Source organism: Hippoglossus hippoglossus, chromosome 14, assembly GCF_009819705.1.
Source record: "Hippoglossus hippoglossus isolate fHipHip1 chromosome 14, fHipHip1.pri, whole genome shotgun sequence".
In the NCBI taxonomy this organism is placed as follows: Eukaryota; Metazoa; Chordata; class Actinopteri; order Pleuronectiformes; family Pleuronectidae; genus Hippoglossus; species Hippoglossus hippoglossus.
This window is the reverse complement of record NC_047164.1, coordinates 1,668,475-1,691,004: the sequence shown is the minus strand read 5'-3', so window position 1 is coordinate 1,691,004 and position 22,530 is coordinate 1,668,475. Positions and strand designations below refer to the sequence as shown.

The 22,530-nt window shown below is 42.8% G+C and overlaps 2 protein-coding genes across 2 annotated transcripts in view; one reads left to right on the top strand and one right to left on the bottom strand.

Annotated features, from left to right (window-relative positions):
- Positions 1-14,198: 14,198 nt before the first annotated feature.
- On the bottom strand, positions 14,199-17,507 carry LOC117774489 (microfibrillar-associated protein 3-like). Its single transcript, XM_034606957.1, has 4 exons — positions 17,330-17,507; positions 16,728-16,739; positions 16,445-16,697; positions 14,199-15,606 (listed from the first exon to the last, which is right to left on the bottom strand). The coding sequence occupies exons 3-4, from the start codon at positions 16,686-16,688 to the stop codon at positions 14,849-14,851; spliced, it is 1,002 nt and encodes a 333-aa protein (XP_034462848.1). The 5' UTR covers positions 16,689-16,697; positions 16,728-16,739; positions 17,330-17,507; the 3' UTR covers positions 14,199-14,848.
- Positions 17,508-19,724: 2,217 nt separating this feature from the next.
- Positions 19,725-22,530, top strand: part of fam114a2 (family with sequence similarity 114 member A2) — a 22,951-nt gene continuing 20,145 nt past the window's right edge. Inside the window, exons 1-8 of the mRNA XM_034607448.1 lie at positions 19,725-19,937; positions 20,575-20,674; positions 20,979-21,080; positions 21,182-21,279; positions 21,657-21,791; positions 21,947-22,114; positions 22,238-22,361; positions 22,452-22,523. Of these exons, the coding sequence (XP_034463339.1) occupies positions 19,725-19,937; positions 20,575-20,674; positions 20,979-21,080; positions 21,182-21,279; positions 21,657-21,791; positions 21,947-22,114; positions 22,238-22,361; positions 22,452-22,523 (1,012 nt within the window). The remainder of the gene's footprint in view (positions 19,938-20,574; positions 20,675-20,978; positions 21,081-21,181; positions 21,280-21,656; positions 21,792-21,946; positions 22,115-22,237; positions 22,362-22,451; positions 22,524-22,530) is intronic.

Here is a 22,530-nt window from a genome sequence, read left to right as displayed (position 1 = left end):
AATTCCTGCGTGAAATCGTGATGAACATGACGTTCGGTGTTTTGTCTGGTGATGGAAGAACCAGCAGAATACAGGTGTTGTGTTGTTTGCAGAATTAGCTGATTGCCAACAGCCTCCACGCGGGAGCATTACGTCACAGCAGCCATTCATCCCTAATGCATCGCTGAGCTGGTTGAGATACGCAGAATCAATCATCTAAATGGCAGCGTGAAGGCAGAGGGTGTCACTGAATGAGTTGTATCAGCAGTTGGGCTCGCTGCTCACCTCACAGTGCGATCAGCTCCGTCTCTGTTCTCGAGCAGAGCGGAGGAGGAACCTTTTATTTCATTAACAAGCACTACAACAGTTCAGTCAAAGTAACAACACACGTCACTTTCTGGATCACGTACTCACACGTATTTGAGATAAATTATAAATATGCATGTTCCCAGGCTGATAAAAAAAATGCAAATGTAATGTCTTTACACTGCAAACACACAAACTGTATATACATGTGGATAATTCAAGTCTGGAGAGAAGTGTGTGAGGCTGTAAACTGTGTTGGAGTAATTATTTCCTTTCTTTCATCTTTTCTCCTACTGTTTCTAAAAGGCTCTCGATTCACACAAACACACTTTCCGTAGGTTTTGTTTTTTTTTATTCCTCTTCTGCACAATTAAAATGAGATGTCACCGGTCTCACCGGAGAGGTGGAAGGGAGGGACGGCCACGTTTCAAAGCAATCACGGTGAAACCACACCAAACAGTTTGCTTGGCAGCGGTCGAAAGATATCCAGCTGCAAAAGAGCCGTTAGCTTCAAATGAGCGTGTTGGCCCATTAGCTTCTGTTGCTCTTTGTTAATCTTGGTTATAATCATGTTAATTTCTCTTTATTAATACGTTTGCAGCCTGACTCATTTGGACGTGTGCGACCTCGTGAAGATCCTGCTGAGCTCAGCTCAAATCCACGTCTCTGACTCCAGTTTTCAGAACTCCTGACTCCAATTAGCTTTTGCTGATGAGGTTCTCATACTTTTTCCAACCTATAGCTTCTTGTGTTTCGAAAAAGTGTTGGACAAGATCAATGCAATGATTTGTGTGTTTTTTGTTTGTAATTGTGTCTCCAAAGGTTTCACTGCATCTTTCTCTCCACTGTATGTTATAGTCAGTGTATGCTGTTGTAAGCATCCCATCTCTTTTTCCAGGATAAAGGCTTCAGTAGCAACCTCCAGCAATTAGACAGAAAGGTTTTCAAGGTCTCTGAGAGCAGGACGCAGTCGTTCCTCTAACGGTCCCTGTGGAGCTGCACCATCTTTCTGACTCTTTCTTTCACTCTGCTTTCATCCGAGCTTTCCAGACACAGACCTTCTGTTAGAAAACACCACTCTTCTCTGCAGGCATTAATGCATTGATGTAGAGAAAATGTGATTTTTTTTTTTTTTTTTGCTACAGTGCAGCAAGGGTCCAGGATAAAAGCAGCAGTGCCCAGGCAATAGTTGTAAAAGTGTAACAAATGTGTGCTCACACCATGTAAGCATCTTGGGTAATGGCTGGTGCTGCTCTGATTGATCACTGGCATTGTGAGAGAGGGTTTGATTGCATTCACATCGAGGCCTGCAGCCGCACGCACTCTTTGATTCCTTTAGTGGAATAAAAGCTCAAAGGAAATTATTGAATTTCTCAAGATGGCTCCTTCCTGGCTGAGGGAAGCAGGTTGATGCATCTTGAGCTGTGGACTTTCTCCCACCAGCCCCCCCCCCCCGAGTAAAACCTCTGGGTAAAGTCCGAATGAGCCCGTGTGAGAGTACAGCAGGAGATTCTCCGGAGGGTTCACCTCGAGCCCGCTGACGACATTAATAATAAGCAACAGACGTAAAACTGAAATATCCGAATGTATGAAAAAGAAAAGCTGTGCACGTGGAAGACGCAGATGAAGATGACAACTTGGAAAGATGATGAGATTCCAGAGCTTTTGGGGAAAACGCTGGTGTCGATGTGCTGTAAACAAAAACTCCTGATCTCCGCAGTGGAATACGTTACCTCCAGCTTGCTGCGCCACCCTTTCCCTGAACACCCCGCTGACACGGAGCCCATTGTGCGAACATTCCCCCGAGTTCCTGAAAACAGCTTGATTTAGTTTGTTTTATAGTTTACAGGAATAAAATAGATAAATCCAGCGTATACACTGATTTCCCTTGTTCCTCAGCTCTATAGGGGATGAATGGTTTCGTGTGTTTCTCCGTCATGTGCCATCTGTTTCTCAGGCGTCATCGAACCAACTGAGTTTCTCTCTTTATATTCTTACAGCTGCTTCGTTCCCTCCCTGCCGTGACATCATGGAACCGTGGCACATCACAAACTCTGGCATCTGTCATGAGGCATCTTCCAACATTTTTCCTTTCTGACGTTCAGGTGCCGCGGCGGTTAATGTTTAATTAATGACGAAAGCCATCTCGGTGAAAGGCAGGGGCTGTCTGTCACGCAGCATCTGGTGCAAAACAAACTCTGAGCAGGGAAGACAAACATGCAGCCTCGTCATCTCCATCTCTGGAGCCTCTCCGCCTCCGTCACGTGCTCCGCTCGCTGCCATCCATCACTGCTCCCACCACCGTGTGCTCATCGGATTTCCTTTCCTGCTGATTTGGGGCGTAAACGATGGTGAGAACGTAACCGTCTCCCTTTGCTTTTTCAAATGCCATGAAGCGTGTGACCTGATGCATGTGATTGTGTTTAGAGGCAGAAGTATTTGCTCGTGTGTTTGTGCGCCGGGGAAAAGTGACTGTGCATCCACACGTCATCAGCATATGTGTGTGAATATGAGTGCTGAGAGCTGCACGCACCGCTCGGCACATATGGCGCTGAAGTAAACAAACGCTAGCAGGCGGCCGTGTGTCTTCCTGCAGGTGCCGTTCGGTGACATTTCACTTCCACTCATTTATTTCAGCGTTGCACTCTCTGCAAGTTTATGTCTGGGAGACAAAGAGTGAGCACCTAAGATAAGGGACTTTGGTTTAAGGCCAAATCACACACCTGTACTTTAAAAGAGAGATATTCCTGCCTTGATGTCGGGCTCTGGTTTTCTACCAGTCTCAACATATGTCTCTGCTCAACCACTTGTTTGTCTTAGTACAATTCAAGAATGAAATCATCTCAGATTGAGAGCAACCAGTCGGAGTCATGGGTAAGTTGCAGATCAAATGTTCTAGAGTGGGCCGCTGATTCAGTTTGACTCAGGAGGGTCATTCAGTGGCGCCCGCCAGCTCACCGGCACACCAGAGGTTCGGTTCTGACCTGTCAACATGTCAATAAAAATGAAATGCCCAGGAAAACGTCTATAAGACAAGTCCTTCTACTGAAACTCTCATATTGTCTCTGTCAGGAGCGGTGAAGCAGATGGACCCAGGACGCAGAGTTTAAACAAAAAGTGTCTAATGGAAAAATGTCCAACAGGAACAAAACAACAAACAAAGGAATCTCAAAACTGAAAAAACTAAAAGCACACAGGGGGGAAAACACCAGAAGCTTACGAGGAGATGCAGAGGACGGGAGGACGGGAGGACGGGAGCTCAGGAGACAAGGGAGACAAGGGAGACAAAAAGCACAGGAGATTAAGACAGGCATTTAGACAACGAACCGACAAGGACAAAGGGAAGCACAGAGGCTTATATACACACAGGGAAGGGAGGGGCAATTGAACACAGGTGGAACACATGAGGACTGGTGCAGACAATCACACAGACAGGAAGTGAAGAAAGAAAACACACTAGGAACAGAGACTACAAAATAAAACAGGAAACAGAACACAGGGAGTGGGAAAACATTTGACACAGAGACGACAACGACGACTACAAGAAACACGAGGAGGAAATAATTAAACTGAAAGCACTCTTAAGAAAGAGGCGGAAAAACACTGAAAAATACTAAACCATGACAGTCCCTCCTTCTGCTCAGCTCTCCCTCATGGTCTCTGCAAATTAGCTCCGATCACTACGTCAACATAACCGTACTCTCTTGGCCAGTTTGGTAACATGCACCGTCAAACTTCTCCCAATGGTCAGAAACAAACTGGGTTATGCGTTGGTCATTGGTTTTCAGGCCTTTGCCTGGATGTATTGTGAGATCTGATCCCAGACTGCACCAGTGGCCTCATGTTACTTCATCTTTGAGGATTAAATTTCACAATTCAGAATCAGAGTGGAGATTCACTGGAGTTTGTGATGGGAAGTCTTGTGGCTGAGTTTTTATAAAATATCTCTCCGAGGATAATGGTCACTCTGAGACCACGTGTCTCTCCTTTTTAAAGAAGACAGACATGTCAGAAGAGACGTCAGAGACGATGTTTCCAAGGTTAAATGTTGGCCTCGTCTGTGGGGGTGAAAAAAGCCGATTGTAACATCAAAAAGATTTTGTCCTTGTTCGGCGGGCGGCCGTCTTCAACATCGTCTGATTGCTGCTTAAATTAACATATCTGCCGTGGATCTGAAAGGAAAAGCCACATGCTCTGATCAAAGCAGAATTCACAGCCTTTGATTAGGTCGGAGTCAAACAATATGGCAGACCTGTAGTTCTTTCATCCGCGGGTCAGCGGCAGCCTTTTGAAACACCATCTTTGTGCAGGACTTCATCCTTCATTTATAAAGAGCTTCAGTTTACAGGTTCAACATTAGAGAGAATCCACGTAGGACACAGCAACTCATTACTGCCACTTTCAATAGTGTTGACATCTATATAACGTGGTGAAAGGTAAACGGCAGCTTTTTATTCTAGGAGCACAATGAACGGATCCAGTTTCATGCGGCTGACGTGAAAGTCAACACAAAACTGGAAGTGATTCCCTGAAGAACACAAGCAGATCGCTTTCAAAGATGGTTTGATTGATTGATTGATCAATTAACGACAGACGATTCACATTAATAGTAAACGCCATCATAATCCAGTCCATGCAAATTGGTTGTGAATAAAAGTTGCTTCTAGACTTGATTATCTCTCAGCAGGTCACCAGGACTTTCCTCTTCCAGAAAGTATTTCACGAATAAAAGGAAGTTTTACAGAATGATCGTATCTAAAGTTTAACGAAGAGCACTTTCTACTGTTGTTATCATGTGTTATAGAGGTTAGTTGTGTTTTTCTTTGTTATTGCAGGTGAATCAACCTTAATTATAATCTCAGCACTGAAAAACTTCCCTTTGGTCCTTTTCCTGCTGTTTTTAAATGAGGTGCAAATGATTTTCCATGAAATTTTCCGCCTGTGTTAACGTCTTTCTATCCAATCTCTCCTCAGCTCCACCGCACACTTCTTAGCAAACGGAATTTCCACACCTGCGATGCTTTTCTTATCTGCCTCCGTTCTCATCGACGTCCCGTCGGGCTGTTTTAAAAGACGCTGCGACGAGCTCTTTAACCGAGGAATCGTGTCCTAGCGAGACATTTTCATTTATGTTTGTATTCAAATTTACATTTACATTGCTCTCGTTTAGTCACACCGAGCGAGTTGAGCAGATGTGAAACCAGTGTGGTGATTGTGGACGTCTGAATGTTGCTGATAACAGTTAACGTGCAAACCTGTGATTTCTTTTCACTGCTTTATCAATGGCCAACCAGCAAGCAGAGCAGGATGTGCACGAGCTGACGTGCGCACAAATGACTTAATGGCACTTTATATTTACTAGATTTATCTATATACTGGTTGTATCTGTGTGGTAAATTCTGTGTTCTTTTTAACTTTAATGTAGTAGTAGTACTCTTATCTAATGATATACATTTTTCAGTCTCTTCCCATAGTGTGATATAAAGGTTTTTTTGTGAATGTAAATGTTAATTAACTACAAAGTTAAAAAGCTCAAAGTCTGAGGTGAAGGAAGTTCCTCTCCTCTGAAGTTCCTAAAAGACGATATGCCAGCACACTACGGTATGAAGACGTGCATCTTCCGGAGTGCTTTTATTTTGAAACAAGTACTGAAAGTGTTTATACTGATGTAAACCTTTTCAAGTGATACATAAATTAAAATGATGAACCTAATATGAGCATTTAACGTTATTGTGCTTTACTCTGTTTCTATTGATTAACAAACCACAAGTTATTTCTTGTTGTTCGAGCTTCTACACAATGTCCAGACACATTTCGAGCAGTGAAGATACCAACTCACACAGTTCACATATGAATCCTCCTCTGGGCAGCAAATCAAAACTAAAAGCCAACAAAATAACACTGATTCTCTCCCGGCACACGGAGAAATGATGCAGCGGGTAATAGCAGCTAGTTTGAGGAAATAGGTTGTAGAAGGTCAGATGTACCACTCGCTGCAGCTGCTCTCAAAAAGCCTCAACACCAAATATAGCTTGATACATTTTAACGAAAATTAAAGAACCCGGGAGCAACTTTCTAATGAGAACGACGGAATATCACGGAAATTCATCCAGTAGATTCAGTCTGGTCTGAAGAACATCTCAGTCCAACTATTGTTGAGGAGGAAAGAAAAGTGATAACAATGCGACACGTGAACGTCACATCAGCATTCGGAGCACAAGCCTCCCTGAGGCCACGTTCATAAATATGTTATGAGCACGGCCTGCCGCCACACAGGCAGTGATGGATATTCAGGGTGAGGGGGTTCTGGTGGGAGCGGCATGTAAAGGATGACTGGGCCGGAGTTAGCGATGCACCATTAACCGACTCCTCGGGACAGAGTCGGTCAGGAAATCTGAATAAAGCAGGATGTGTGTCAGGGAGGACGGGAGGTGGAGGGGTTGGACGTGTCAGGATCACTTTAAACAGAAGATAGTAAACACATGGGAAAGGTCTGTGTGTTTGAGGGTGCACGCTGACTTCAGGTGCAGAGACAACAGGAACTTACTGCAGTGGAAACAGCTCGCGTTTTTAAATCTTGCAGAAAGCACCGTGCGAATATACAATAAAAACATAATTAAAGACACCTGAGTGTGTTATAAGTGTTATAAGCCAAAATGAGTGTGTTTAGCAATCGAGGAAACTCCAGGTTATTGTTCGAGGAAAAGGGCTTTTGTGTGAATCAAGCAGTTGCAAATGCAGATCATCGTTTTAAATTGCAATTTACTGTTTAAAGCAACTTGAGGCACGAAACGAAGCTGCATCAGATCCTAGACTACAGGGAATTGAGAAACCAAAGAGTCGTATTACCTCCTTTTAGGTTTTATCTTGAGAAGAATTTATATATTTGTGGCGATGCTACGTGTGGTTGGAACTGAGGTAACTACACAGCAGACTTATTCAACCATCTTAGCAATGATCTCTTTGGACATAAGAGCAAAGAAAGAAGGATTTCACTCGTTCTTTTGCCTTCTTTGCCTCCTTCGACAATGGGGCTGCTCTTTCTTTTCTTTCTGCCGTTTCCATTACCTGGAGAAAGCCACCAGTAGTAACCGGGAAATCAAAACGTGCTTTTCCTCTTCCTGATTTGGCTGCAAGAAGACAGATGCACTTCATTTTGTGCCGTAAATCAAACCGTAATCTTCCAGGGAGATTTCATGCACAGCGGCAGACGGAGAGAAACGAGAGAACGAGAAACGAGACGACGAGCGAACCGACCCGTTGCTTTATTCTATGCATTAAACATTTATTTCGTCTTTTGCCACTTTAAGGTAAAATCTCTCTTTCTGTGCAGATTAAAATCTTCAAAACATCACAATATGAGAAAAGTGTTTCTAATTATCAATAAACTCCAGTTGACACACAGAGTCTGACTCCTGGTTGGCAGAGTGTGTTCTGTGTTTTTGCATGAATGAGATCTGTAGTTCACAGGGGCCTGGTTTTGCTTTAGGTTTTGTTTACAGCAGCTTTTCTTTCGTGGATAAAAGCTTCCTGCAAACCTCACCGTGTTAAAAGTGCTGCCAAAGGACTAAACACACAAACTGACAGGGTTTGTCTGTGGTGCCATTCCGCTGCGGGACTCCAGACCATAAAACAAAGTCGTTAGCGCCGACGAGATGGTCGCCTCATCCCTGCCAAAATCCATTTGAGTTCTGAGTGTGTGATTTTTCTTATTTCACTGGAGCTCCGGGGCGGACGGGAACCTTGAATAAAAATAACGCCGTGGATCTTGTCCCCACAGTTCAGGCCTCAGCCACGTTAATCAACAGACACCAGCAGAGAGAGGCCTCCCAGGTTTTCTTTCCAGTGCAGTTTGACATGGAATCAGTCATTACATAAATTGTCAATGTCATACAAGAGTAGCCGCTCGGGGGAAGCTTAATGAGAACATCAGAGAAACGAGCCTCAGGCCGAGGATGGCGGAGAAACCAAGCGTTAAAACGGTGCGGCGAGGGAGACGCGGCGTTCTTTCAGCTCCCTGAGTAACACAAGGACACTCTCCTTTAATCTTAAAAACCCAAGATTCACACCCGTCTCATCTGCAGCCATCTTCTCTGCATGAGTCCACCCAAACAGTCCTGCCACCAGGGAAAGGACGGTTTCTTTTAGTTTTGCCTTTAGATCAAATTTTTAATGCAATTTCCACTCGCTTCACAGGGGGGGGTGAGCTCGTGTTTCAGTCCATTAACCAAAAAAATCACCCGTTCAGGTATTAGGCACCATTCTCCAAAGCATCTGAACCGTTTGTTTTTATGGTGTTTGATGGATGACGGAGGTAGAGAATATAAAGTGCTGCAGTGAGGTGTCTGCAGAGCAGCTGGGATGGCTCCTGGCACAGACTCAACAGGATCTCACCTGGAGGAGGAAGCATGTTCCAGTATTTGGTGTTTTGATGAAGCGTTGTCTTTACGTGTTGCTTCATATACGTGTTGGGATAAGATCTGGCGCAGGTCGGGGCGTATTAATCATATTGTTTTAAGGCTCATTCAATTATTCCGAGAGCAATTATACCCTGTTATGAAGCAACTACATTTAGTATGTCTCATTTGTTCAGGTTTTTCCTTTATCAACTGTCTGTTTCCTTTCTTTATTAATCACATTATTCAGATTATTCATTGCACCACTTAGGATAGTTTTCAAAATAATCTCCCCCCGCCCACTTTACCGCCCTATAAATATATTATTTTGAAAAGGCAACCACCTGTTTATTGTGATGTCTTTCGTCTGCAGGTTGATTTTTCAGTTTACGATCAGTTCAGGACCTTGTTCATATTTCAGCTATTGGTTAATTGACCACGATAACTGTGACCTTTACTTTCAAAAACAGAAATAATAAATCAATCTGGCATCAATACATTTGTATTGGTTTGACATTGATATTGAGTGGAGGGTCCCTGGAACGGACGTGTTGACGTTTCCTCACACCCCCCACCATGGTCCTTTATTCACTGACGGTCATTTGTCTTAGACCAGCGCAGACACAGTGTTAGTCAAAGGGAAAACTGTGTGTAACTTGTGTTTAATGAGTAAATGCTGGTAACACAACAGTAATACATTTTATTTCTCCTGTTTTTCTGGACTCCAGCACTTTGAAATTTACAGTAAAATGAGACAACGATAACAAGGTAGAATTTATTAAGCTGTCAGTGTTAATCCAGTGCTCTAACATCCATAACAGTAAAAACTGAACTATATAAATGTACAGAACGTATAGCTGTAAATTCTGTACCGCCATTTTTATGGGACCAAAATGTACCGGACAAAATAAAGTCATTTAAAATATATGATATGGAGATAGAGTTAGTGACTGTGTGAAAGGTTGAACCCTCAGACATCAGCTGTTGTTTGTCATCAGGTTTGTGGGTTTTTCCTTCTCTGTGGTATTTGAGTTTTATTCAGGTCACGTGACTCATGTGGAAAATAAAGAACTTCCCACTGTCTGACTGGTTTATGGGTCAAAGTCCCTGTTCTGCTGCTTTAAGTCCAAAAATACTTATTCAATATTTCCTAAAATATCTCAAACTAAAGCTTAAAGTCAACAATTTAACCCTGAAGTCATTGATTGATTCAAATCCATTGTTCTTGTATACAGAGGTAAAACAAATCTAAAAATCACAACCCGAAAACCTTTATTTATTCAACTGAACTGTCGTTTCCATAGAGCCTCTGTGAAAACCTGGAAAACCGGTGTAAATGCAAACAAGCACTTGTGTATTCCTGAAACACGCCAGTGTCATGTATTGGAAGATTGAGCTCAGATTGTATAATTGACTTGGCAGTTACCGTGACCTAAATATGACACCACGTTAGTGCCATGCACTTCTGACAGAGCCCATGCTGGATGTTGGCAGTCACTATAAAAAGACTCCGCAGGCTGGGACCTTCTCTGACAGCTTGGCTTAGACAGATTTATGTAAATATATCCACAGCTAAAATCCTCCATTTGAATAGTGGGCTTGAATAGTAACTAGCAGACATTACAGTAATGTCCTCCACTCCCAGAGTCTTATTTCACAGAGGAGCACATGATACCTGCCTGGGAAAAGATGGAAGGAGAAGGTGGTCAATAAATATTTCATGAGTTTCATTATTGCATATTTATAGTGTGTCTGCCACTCAGTAAATCTGCCCGAGTCCGTGAGACAATCTTTAACCCGGCAGCCGCAGAGCAGAGACATCGCATTGAACTGTCCTGGAACCGTTGACGCCAGCGAAAGGACGGCGGCGGCGGAACCAGACGTTTGTCTTCGAGGGAACCGGGATACGATGTGTACGAGAGAAAAAGGCCTCAGCACATGAGGGAAGATGAACTTTGTTTTGATCACGTTTAAACTCCTGATCGACGTGTCTTCATAAGGAATTATACTGAATGAAAACAAAGACTAAAAAAAACAGATTTTAAAATCATTGCAACCATTTATCGTAGGGTTGGGGGTTCGATCCCTGGGTCTGACTGTCTCCTGGAAGAAGGTCGTCTCCGTCCTTGAAATCGTTTCTCCTGCAAATCCAAAACTTGTGATAAAGCAGAAATCTCCCTGATCTCATTGTGTTGCATTGACCAAACTTATGTCTGAAGTCAATGTATGAATATTAAGAAAATGCAACAAAAAGAAAGGTCATGTGTCCTATGTCTTTAATATGACAACAGGGAGATATCCTTATGACGTGTTCTGTAACACAGAAGCTTTTGAAATGCAGACGTCACAGAAATCATTCCAGTAGCTTTTGTTGATTTGAAGAATAATAGAAGTCTGAGACAGATTCTACTGAACCCAGAGCTATTATTCCATTCACTTAATTATAGTCCATGACTCATAGATACAACAGATCACAGGCTGCGTCAGGCTTTGATCCTTCTGGGTTCAAATAGCTCACAGTGAGTAAAGGCGGTTTGCTCCTCTCTCGTATCTCAGACCCTCAGAAGTTGAAGGATTCGTTATAATAAAAACCAACTTAGTTTTCAGTGCGACTCCGACCGAGCGTCTTCACGTGCACGCAGGAAAAGTCATGTGTGTAACAGAGACGTGAGTCAGACTGTGATTGGCATCAAAGGTCTCGTTTCCAGAAATAACTGAGATCTGAACTTTTCAGTCCAGCGTCCACAACCAGCAGCTTCCCACTGAGAGTGATGGGGAATAAAGCAACCAGTCAGATCTACACAGCAGCGTTTCATTGTGCCCAGTGATGAAGCTTCATTAAAGCAAAGCTCAGCGGTCTGAGTCGTCACGTCTCCTTTCACAGCGTCATGACCTCAGACCAGCTGACAGCTCCTCGCCAGCCTCAACCTTCAGGCTACGACTTTCCTTTGGCCGACGTCACCTCCCACTTTCCCTCTGGACGTTTTCTCTCCATCTGTCTTGAGATGCAAGGGGTCGTCAGAAGACCTGACCCCACTTCCCCCCCCCCCCCCCGGTCCCCAGTGAGTCCGGCCCGCTGCTGTGATGCTGGAGCCCAAGCTATTATTTCCCGTTGGTGTTTGACAGGTATCGACCCTGTGGAGAACCAGGTCAGTGACAGTGGCCCCGTCCCTTTGTTAGCACACATGCCGTCTGTGGAGCTCCGGCGCCGGGAGGTGACCTCCCCTGGACCGTCCCCGGGTGCACATGTCTGTTGGAGGTTATCTAAAGATAAATACATTTATCTAAAACCTACGTTTACTATAAAGAGCTTGTTTTGAATGAATACAAATACAAACTATACCGACGAGTTAAAGTTGTCTTAATGTAGAAACAACACTTAAGTAAGGGTTAGGGTTAAAGTACTATAGCTACATGCTAAGGTCAGCATGCATTAGCAGGTATAACTTCATGATGGTAATGCTAACAGGCTAATGAGAACCACACACACAGCTACAGTTGCAGCTGATGTGAATGTCTTTAGTTCTGCAGCTATTTGGTCTCAGAACTGGACAATAACCCAGAATACTTTAAATTTGAACCTGACAATGAAAAGTTAAACCATCTCTCAACTCAAACTGGGAACCATGACCCTCTTTACCTCATTTAATTCCGATCCACCTGGTGGATGATGAGATATTTCACAGGATAAGTGAAGTTTTTTATTCGCAGCCTGTAGCGATACATCGGTCTAAAGCTAATAAATCTCTCACATATACTTTATTTTTCTTTTCCTCACACACACCCACACACACCGGCTCCTCGTTTTTAACCTGATCAATTCCTTTAGTTTGCTGATAACACAGAGGTTCCCATTGAAAACATCCTATCCTTAAAATCTTCCTTCCTCCTCCGCTTAAACGACTGCTCGGGCCGTGATGAACGACCACTTGGGCCGATCAATTCTATTTAGATAAGCCGGCCTCCAGAGAGCACGGGAGAGGGAAGAGGGATGGGTTGGAACAGTTATTCAACACGGAGGCCCAAGGTTATTGTTGTTTGGGCTCCTCTCCAACCAGATACTTCACAGGTAGTTCAGACTGTAGCTGTGGAGGCCGAGTTCCAGGAGATTAAACTCCAGGAACGTCCTGAGAGCGCAGAGCAGGAGGAGCAGGGGGAGCAGGAGGAGCAGGAGGAGCAGGAGGAGCAGGGGGAGCAGGGGGAGCAGGAGGAGCAGGATGAGCAGGAGGAGCAGGAGGAGCAGGGGGAGCAGGAGGAGCAGGAGGAGCAGCAGGGAGCAGGAGATAAACTACAGACAAGCATGGAAGGATGTTAGTGCAGGGATTAAGCAAAAAGTGAAGATTTTTGTTCTTTTGCATTTCAAGAATAAAGTTGAATTGTCAAGAACTGGTCTATATATGCAAAATAAAAAATACAATTATATAATTCAAAATGTTTAAAGTCTTCACTGATCTATTTTTATTTATTCTCACAATACCGAATGGAAAAACTATCTTTATCTTCTCTGCTAATGCTTGTGACCAAGTTGTAGTTTAACATTTTATAGATGTTTTCTTTTTAAATGTCAGACTTGCTTCTGGATATTTTTCTTTTATTCATTCATACTTGATTTATTCATTCTTTACTGTTGCTCCTTCAATAATATCAAGTGTTGATCAGCAGCTGTTAATATGCAGAGCAGTGCAGTCAGTGATGTTTAACCCAACAGCGCCACCCAGTGGTGTACTAGCAAAGAGAAGAGGCAGAAAAAAGACCAGAGGTTTTCATTTAAATTCTTTTTTATTGGCAATTATGTTTTTTTCTGCTGTTGTCAGAAGGAAAACCGCTGATTTACGTCCCTGAGAAGCAAAGCTTTTTAAAACGTCTAAACACCATCGAACCATTTCACACAATAACATCACATATAGCAAAATACAACAGAAGCATTTTGTTCAACCAGTCGACAAGTTCTGGAACTGAATCTGTTTACAAACCAAACATGATGTGATTTTATTACAAATCTCTAAAAGTAGAGTTTTCAAGTTTTCGTTGGATTTAAAAACTTTCCTTTGTCGTCTGTTACTTCAAGAGCCTGAAACAAGCTGCAGCAAGTTACAAATATCACATCATTATGTTATTATGAAAAACCACAGAAGCTGTTTTGATCTGAAGTTTTCAAGTTGTAATGTAAAAAATGTAAAATCCCTGACCTGACGAGCAAAGAGACACAGAGAATAACTTCATCTCTTCAGGAAACTGTGACGTGAACGACAGCGTCTGGCGTCTTCTTACCGAGGAACAAGGAGCTCAGATATTTCAGAACCGGCTGCGAGCAGACGAGCAGAAAGGATGTTGAGCTGAGGGAGAACCAGCAAACACATTCATGACCAGAGGAAATAGAGTTGTGATCCTGTTTGATGCCGTGTGGCTCTGTGTTTGACCCGCTGACCTTTCTTCATGCACGTGTGAAAGTGACACAACTGTCGGCTTGACGAAAGACCATTAACGACAAAAATGTCAAAACTACGTGAAAAATCGTTTACAGCAGGAACAAGACCGAGCAAATATAAGAAAGAAGGATTTTCACATGAAGTCATGACGTCAAACATCAGAACCTGAGTAGAGCTCAAACAGTTCCTTGAATTCAAAGAGCACGAAATCACACACACTCATTTATACCAGTCCTCTAAATGTGTCGGATTTCTGTTCATCATGATCCACGAAATATTCTCGGAGAAATTGGTGAATCCTAGAATCTTACAGCGTTAAAGAAAGTGGGGAAATGAAATCCTGGATTCACCTGGACTTCTTCCCTGAGCCGTGAACCATCATTCCACTGAACTGTGGAAATCCGATCTGTGGTTTTTGACAAACAAACAACTGGACAGGGGTGAAAACATGATGTCGATGGCGGAGGTAAAGATATTAGTACGTGGAAAGCAGCTGGAATCCAACTACTACACCGAGAGATAGAATTTTCATTTTATTAACTTTGGTTTCATTTAGTTAAAGGGTCAAATAAATTACTGTGTCAATTCTTTTCTTCTACGTAAAACAAGCCAATTTCTGATTTGGGGGCGAAGATTCAACAAGACGAGGAATCAATGAGCAGAAACATGCAACAAACCCCGACACCACTATTTTCTAATGATCGCTTCATCTCTGCTTCTCAGGAAACGTGTCTCCTGCTACACGTCGCTCTCGATGGACACGTTTGTCTGTGAACCTGCTGCGAGCGTCTCCGCCTCTTTATTCTCACTGGCGACCTTCTCAGAAACGGCGTGGACTGACACTTTGATGTCAACGTCTCCATCGTTCCCTCGCCTCTCGCTTGACAGCAGCGCCTCGCACACTTCCTCGTCCTCTCCGCTCTTCACAGAGCATGGCGGGCCTATAGCTGGTCGGTTCCCAGGTATCACTGCCCTGACCGCCTCTGCCCGGCCCGACGCGGGGTTTCCCTTCTCCATGTTCTCCTCCTCGACCGTTCGGCAGTTCATGATCAATGGCGGCAGCGGGACGCTCCGTGCCAGCTCCTCCATGTGACGAGCGAACTCCATGGTCTTGTACTGCGTGACCTTGGCGAGCTCCAGCGTCTTGGCCGACGTGATGATGGGGATGCGCTTGGCGACCTCGAGGGCCTTCTGCAGCTTCTCAGAGCCCTCGGTGCGGAAGAACTCGTTGATGGCGTTCTCCGTCTTCTTGAGGTGGCTGCTGATCATGCAGAGCCGCGCCACGTTGAGGATCATGATGATGGTGAAGGTGATGAGGCAGACGATGACAAAGTACAGGCCCAGGCCGCTGGAGTTGTAGGCGACACGCAGCGTGACCGTGTAGTTTTTTGTGCCGTCACCGTCACTGGTGTATACACAGGTGTATCGGCCTCGGTCTTTAAAGGAGACCGCGCTGATGTTCAGGACGCCGTTCTCCTCGATCTGCCACTTCTCACCTGAGAAAACACGACAAGGAAGCTGAGAACTAAAGAAACGTGGACACGCCTCCTCGTTAACAGACGATGAGAAAAGTTGCTCTTAATAAAAACTGCTTCTTTAAATCGGCAGCATCTCCACACGCCATCAAACCCAGTGAACGCTCATTACATTTCAATTTGACTTTACTGCATTTATACTCTTCCACCGCTGATTTTATGTGTTTGATCAGATTCAACAAACAACAAAATCATTTCACTCACAAACAGAGTTTTACTGAAACGATGAAAACACGAGTTCACTGACGGCTAAAGACGACGATGAAGACGAGGGAAACGATTCATCAAGTAAAAAACAGAGCAACACCAACGTTTTGATGAAGATGAGACTCAATGTCCACATTAGATTACATTTAAATATCAAATCAAGATTTTGCAAGTAGTCAATGTTTGCTTTGTTAAATTAATCATCATGTGACGAATATATTTTATTTATTACATCGACTTTATTATTATGATCAAAGAAGCATTTTGGAATTAATATGGTGGGAATAACTGTTTGACTTCTGTTACGTCTGATGTTAAAAAGGAAAGGAAATGGAAAAGGACAAATTGAATCATGCAGATCTATAAATGTTTATTTTAAAACCAGATTTGTTTGGTTGTTAACTTGACTTAATAAAGTAGATGATTCACCAGATTGATTAAAAGTGCATGAGTTGTTTTTCTTGGCATCTTGAAGTCACATGATGGTGAATGACTGTCTTGTTGATAATAATAAGATAATAATAAGATAGTAAGTATTTAGCTACTTCACATGTTGAGGTGTTAAATCACTCAACGTGTGTCCTCCTCTTACCTGCTTCCTCCCCCAGCTCGGCTCCTTTAGGGCTGAACCACTTCACGTCAGTGTGGCCTCGGGTCACGTTGCACTCGATCAGTGTGTCGGACCCCTCCTTCACCACGATGACCCTGTCGGAGGGGTCAGCCACCATCCGAGCAGGGGACGACGCCGCCTCGTCCTCTGAGCGGCTGGGAGCTGCCTGTGCTGCCCGGCCACAGAGCAGCAGCAGCAGGACGCAGAGCAGCAGGCGTGAGGACATGTCGCAGGGAGAAGCTCCGGCAGCAGCACTTCACATTTAGAGGAGACAAACCTGCAAAACAGGAAATGTCAAGAGCTGATGTGCAAACCCAGGAACACTGGTTCTGTCCTGTTCCTCCTTACTGCTCGGTTTCGTTCTCCTTCTCCTCAGTCCCTCATCACACATATCAACAGGAGTTTACGTTTTAAAGGAGGAATCTGTGAATTCATTCTCTTGATTAGCTTCTTTTTACCGTCTCAATCTTTAGCTGAAACAATGTAAATGTGATAAATAAGAAAATATCACTGGGGTTTGTGGTCGTTCCTTAAAAAATAGGATGATAATAATATGATAAGTTATGATTATGTGCAGAGCGAAGAAAGCAGCTAGACCTTTAAATTGAAGTGAACTCAAGTAAAACTGTGTAATTTCTGATGTATTTGTTAAATCTCGGGTCTAACTGGTCAAATGAGTCTATTGAGTGTGTAGCTATAATTTAAAAATACCATAATATCGTTAACTCACATCCATTTGGGCCCAGACGTGATGATAAATGATTGATTTAATAATAAGACACGTTTGTGAAACCCTCGTCAGAATTAACACACACACACACACAACAACAGATTCCCCACGAACAGACCGAAGCAGTCGATTCTCACCTGCTCCTCGGACCCAGATCAGATTTAAAACAGATGATATATCTTCATCCACAGTCACAGAAGCTCCATCGTGTTTTAAACCCGAGTTTCAATCCGTAACTTTAGTTTAAAACAAAGAAAAACACGCGATGTGTCCGCTCACTTCCTGGTTCGGGGCAGGTTTGAGGGGCAGTGGGCGGGGCTTTGGCGGCCATTTCTTCCAGCTGCCTACAGGTAGGCGACTGCCCCTAGTGGTGGGGGAGTGTAACACACGGTGTCATCAGTGGAAAGCTGAGTTATGATCATTAATTCATTAATAAATAAAGTCCAAATTGATCTTTTTTGATTCAGTATTTTCAATTAGGAATTAATAACTAATTTATTCATTCATGTGCTTAAAAAACTGTGCAATCAGAGTAATAGTGACGATTATATTTTATTTTATAGTTTTTTCCCACTGTATAATTTCTTTATTGTTTTTATTATAATTAGTATTTTGTACAGTTGATAAAATGTTTTATTTTGATGGTGCCGGAAGTCTTGTTTTAATCTTATTACTAGTTTTGGACGTGATTACTTATTTCATCAAGCGGTAGAAAGGTCCCGGAAGTAGGAAGGTTTTGCCGTCAAAACAAAACAAATGTTGCCTGTTACACATTTAAAAGGTGCAATTATATCAATAGAAATGTAGCCTAAGTTTGTGTTAGCGTCTAACTATTAAAATCTAAATCTATGAAGAACATCTCATACTTTATATTTCTTCAAAACAGCCTTTATCTTGGCTGTATTCTGAAGATCTGATTTACTTTGAAAGTAGCAGCCGGACCTGGAGCTTCCTGATGTGGCTAACTTCACTTCCTGCTGAGTGACAACAACATGTGACGTGGCTGAAGCTGCTGAGCAGAAAGAGGCAGAAACACAGATTGTTTCACTGATCTGTTAAAAAACATTTAAAACCTTAAAACTTGTCAGATTTGAACTTTAAACTGAAACAAGGAGGAGAAACACTTCCTGTCGCTGGTTCAGTGCAGGGGAGGGCTAGCTGTGAGCTAGCTGTTAGCATCGAGTCCCTGACAGCTGAGTGAGGAAAAGGTGAGTTTACAGAGAAAGATTCAAAGTGTTCGTGGTTTAGTTTGAACTCGTGTTAGTTTATAATCAGAAGAAACAAGAAGAATCAGCTTCAAGGGAACAACCGGAGCTTCTGCTCAAAGTCAAGGAGACGAAGGAGTCATTAGCTGAAGTGTTAGCATCCACAGCATCTGCCCCTGTGTCTCAATGCTAATATTGTTTATTAAATACTCACTGGTATATTGGAGCCACACATCTAAATGTAAGGCTTATATATATATATATATATATGTCTATACTGTATAAATGAATATGTTTCCTTTGTGTGTGTGTGTGGCGTTTGCTTAAGGACTTTATGCACAAATATACTATGTAGATATATATTTTTATTTTATTTTGTGTATTATTCTGTGGTTTTTTGACTATTTAGACTAAATTTGATGCAGTTTTAGAAAATCCTCCAGCTGCAGACATCATCAACATCTGTATAACTACATTCTGATCCCTGGGTGTTGTTGAAATACATACTGAGGAAACACAATAATAATAATATCATAGTTATTTATACAGGACATTTCACACACTGTAAGAAATTGCTTTAAAATTTAAGCCGAACAAATGGAAAGTAGAAAGTCACTCAACACAACTTTATGAAACCATATTTAAATGAACTAGATCCAGATGTTTATTTGGATCTGCACCAAACTCATAAATATCAGCCCCCTAAACACAACTGACTGGTTTTCATTAAAAACAATGAATAATTACCTGAGACATCAATGAAAATGTTTAAAAATGGTCTCAAAATGTTCTAGAAAGTGAAAAAAGATAAATAAGTCCTTTAATGGGTCATGTCATGTCATGTCATGTCATGGGTCAGGTCATGTCATGTCATGTCATGTCATGTCATGTCATGTCATGGGTCAGGTCATGGGTCAGGTCATGCCCCATCTCTCCACAACATTTCATGGAAATCTGTTGTAGCAGTTTATTGTGTAACTCTGCTAAATAACAAACAAACAACAACATAACAAGGTAACAAATAATAGCATTTTAAAAGTCACACAATATTAGGACAGAAGTGTAAAGATAAAATGTTACAGATAAGAAAAGAGTGAAATAAAATAAAGTGTTGAAAAAAATATGAGAAATCTCCATATTGATCATTAACTAGTACACTCGCCTGTCTTCAGGTCACTTCAATGCAAACCTGCTCTGCACTAACTTTTGTTTCTAGTCGACAGAAAACTGGATTAACCTTTGCTCTGTTTGCAGCTGTAAAGTTCAGATTCTCTGCTAATGATAATTTCCCTTCTTTCTCTCTGAAGTTATGCACTAAGACATTAAGATGTCTGACAGTGAAGCTACAGCAGCTGAGGGTCCACAGGTGGCAGCAGAGACTCAGGACGCCTCTCCCACCGAGACGCCCGACGGGTCCTCGCCGACCGCACCTGACGTGGCGACTGACGTGGCTCCGACGAGGAAAGCCAGGAGGAGACCGGAGCCGAAACCTGCAGCTGAAGTTGAGGAGACGCAGAAAGTAGAGGAGCCGCCACCGAAGGTAGTAACAATATAATAACAGTCTTTAGTACTAAAGAAAACTACATATAATCATTAAAATATACAATAACTACGACTCAGTAGAGCGTACACCTCCCCAAAGTTTAATGAAGTGAGTTTAAAGAAAGTGGAGAAAAGTGGAGCTGTCTCTTTTTCCGGATCCCCTACTTAACAAAAACCTAACACAGGTGAAAACAGAACCTCCTGCTAGAGGTAAATATAAGTACTTCTGTAATCATCAATCAAAATATAATCAAAATATCCTGCTTCAACTTCCTGCTCTGTTCACTTTGCAATACAGACACTAAAGTAAAATTTGCTCATGGATCTGAGGTCCTCCGCATTTATTATAATAAGGTTTATTATAAATATTGAATCTTCAAATAATGTGGAGTGAAGTTGTGATATTTGGTCACATTGTCATAGGAGAGGGTGACGTCATAGTGACTGTGTCCTGTCTTCTAGTGACCGTATGTTAAATATCATCCTGTGAAAAGCAACAAGCTGTAGTTGCAACACAAGAGAAACTCCTTGTCTCATCATCGGCAAGTCCAGCTTCTCCAGGGGTCTCACCAAAGATCACTTCTTGTTGTAGATTCTCTTTTCTAAACTCTCTCTCCCTCTTCCCCCTCCGTCAGACTCCCAGTGAGTCGACTGTGTCTCAGGGTGGATGGGGATACTGGGGCAGCTGGGGAAAGTCCATCTTATCCACAGCAACATCTACTGTGGCCACTGTGGGTGAGTATCAATACACTGAACTCTGTAACCCCCACGACCCAGTTGTCATACAGTCACATGATGAGTGTTGAGTTAAAGCTTCAGTAGTTCAAAATAGTTACTGAGCTTTTTCAGCAAAATACATTTTTACGAGATCCCTGATGCTACATAAAGAAAAACCATCAAATGTATTGTTTTAAAGGAAAATGTGATTTAGTGGTTTTTAGATAAATAACAAATACAGTAAATATACAATTAAATACTTTGAATTTAATCCCAAATCAATGTGTATTGTTTACATTAGCTTTGTCTCGTGTCTCTGCAGGTCAGGGCCTCAGTCAGGTGATCGAGAAGGCTGAGACGTCGCTGGGAATCCCGAGTCCGACCGAACTGTCAGCGCAGGTGGAGGAAGAAGAGAAACAGCAGAGTAAGAGGATCTAGGGTCAGCGGCTCCTGCTGTGTGATGATGAAGAAAATCATAAATGTTCTTCTGTGTGAACATTTTCTCACAGTTTGTGTTTTGTTTAGCTTCTTCTCCTGAAGGAGACGCCAGCAGTGAGACGGACAAAGCTGTGGGAGGGGCTATGGGAATGTTGTCATCGCTCACCAGCGTCGTCCAGAGCACAGTAAGCAGACTTTAAATAACCTATATGTTCATTTTCATAAACATACATAGTTCTACATATTTGGTTGTATTGTGTTTTCTTTTTATTTATATTTATTTATTATAAGATTTATGGTTAAACTGTAAAATATGAAGCCCCAGTTACATTTCTATGTCATAATGGTTTGATAACGACATCGTAGGAAACATATTCACATTATTTAAAAACATATATAGGCTGATATATCAGATTTTTTTACTCACTGATATCTGTATCGGTCGGGTTCCAGTGACATTATCTATACTCTTCATATTTGCCACTCAAACCCAGATAGATATCCAAGGTAACTTCCATGTGAGTCACTCATTGTTGCTTCTCACACTGAAACCTCGTCGCAGGGGAAGACGGTGATTTCCGGCGGTCTGGACGCTCTGGAGTTCATCGGGAAGAAAACGATGGACGTGATAGCAGAAGGTGACCCCGGCTTCAAGAAGACCAAAGGCCTGATGATCCACAACTCCACTCTGTCTCAGGTGGGGATGAAAGAGAGATTTAATGCATCTATCTCAGGTTGAGAGGACACAATGTGGAAGTAAACAATATTTCATGGTTAGTTTCTGCTGCTTTACCGTGACCCAGTTTGCCTGAGTTCTGTCTCCCTCACCTGTCGCTCTGTCTCGTCTCCCAGGTGTTGAGGGAGGCGAAGGAGCGCGAGGAGCTGCAGACGGCGGAGAGGGAGTCGTGTCAGGATTCCGAGAAGAAGGTGGTCGCTCACTACGGGATGCTGTTTGATGAATTTCAGGGTCTGTCACACCTCGAGGCTCTGGAGATTTTGTCGAGGGAGAGCGAGTCTAAGGTATAATAACGGTCTGGTTCCATAATACAACACCTGCCGAGGCTATAAACGCACACTGAGATGTTGCTTTTGTGTTTTACGTTGGATTGTGTGTTAAAATCCTCACATGTGACTGTGTTTTAGGTGAAGTCGGTGCTGACGACCCTGTCGGGAGACGAGCTGCTGCAGCTCAGGAAAGAGCTGGAAAGCATCAAGGAGTCTTTCTCCCTCGTCGAGTTTGACGATGAGGACGTTGACGAGCAGAAAGGTAACGTCTCCATGAAAACACCAGCGCTGCAGGAAGAATTCAGTGTCGTGGAAATCCTTTACAGTGACGATTGTTGGTTTCTGATTCCAGATGAGGACGGCTCAGATTTCGAGGGGGAGTTAACGAAGGCGTTGGAGGGTCTGAGTGTCTCCGCCACAGCCGGCAAACT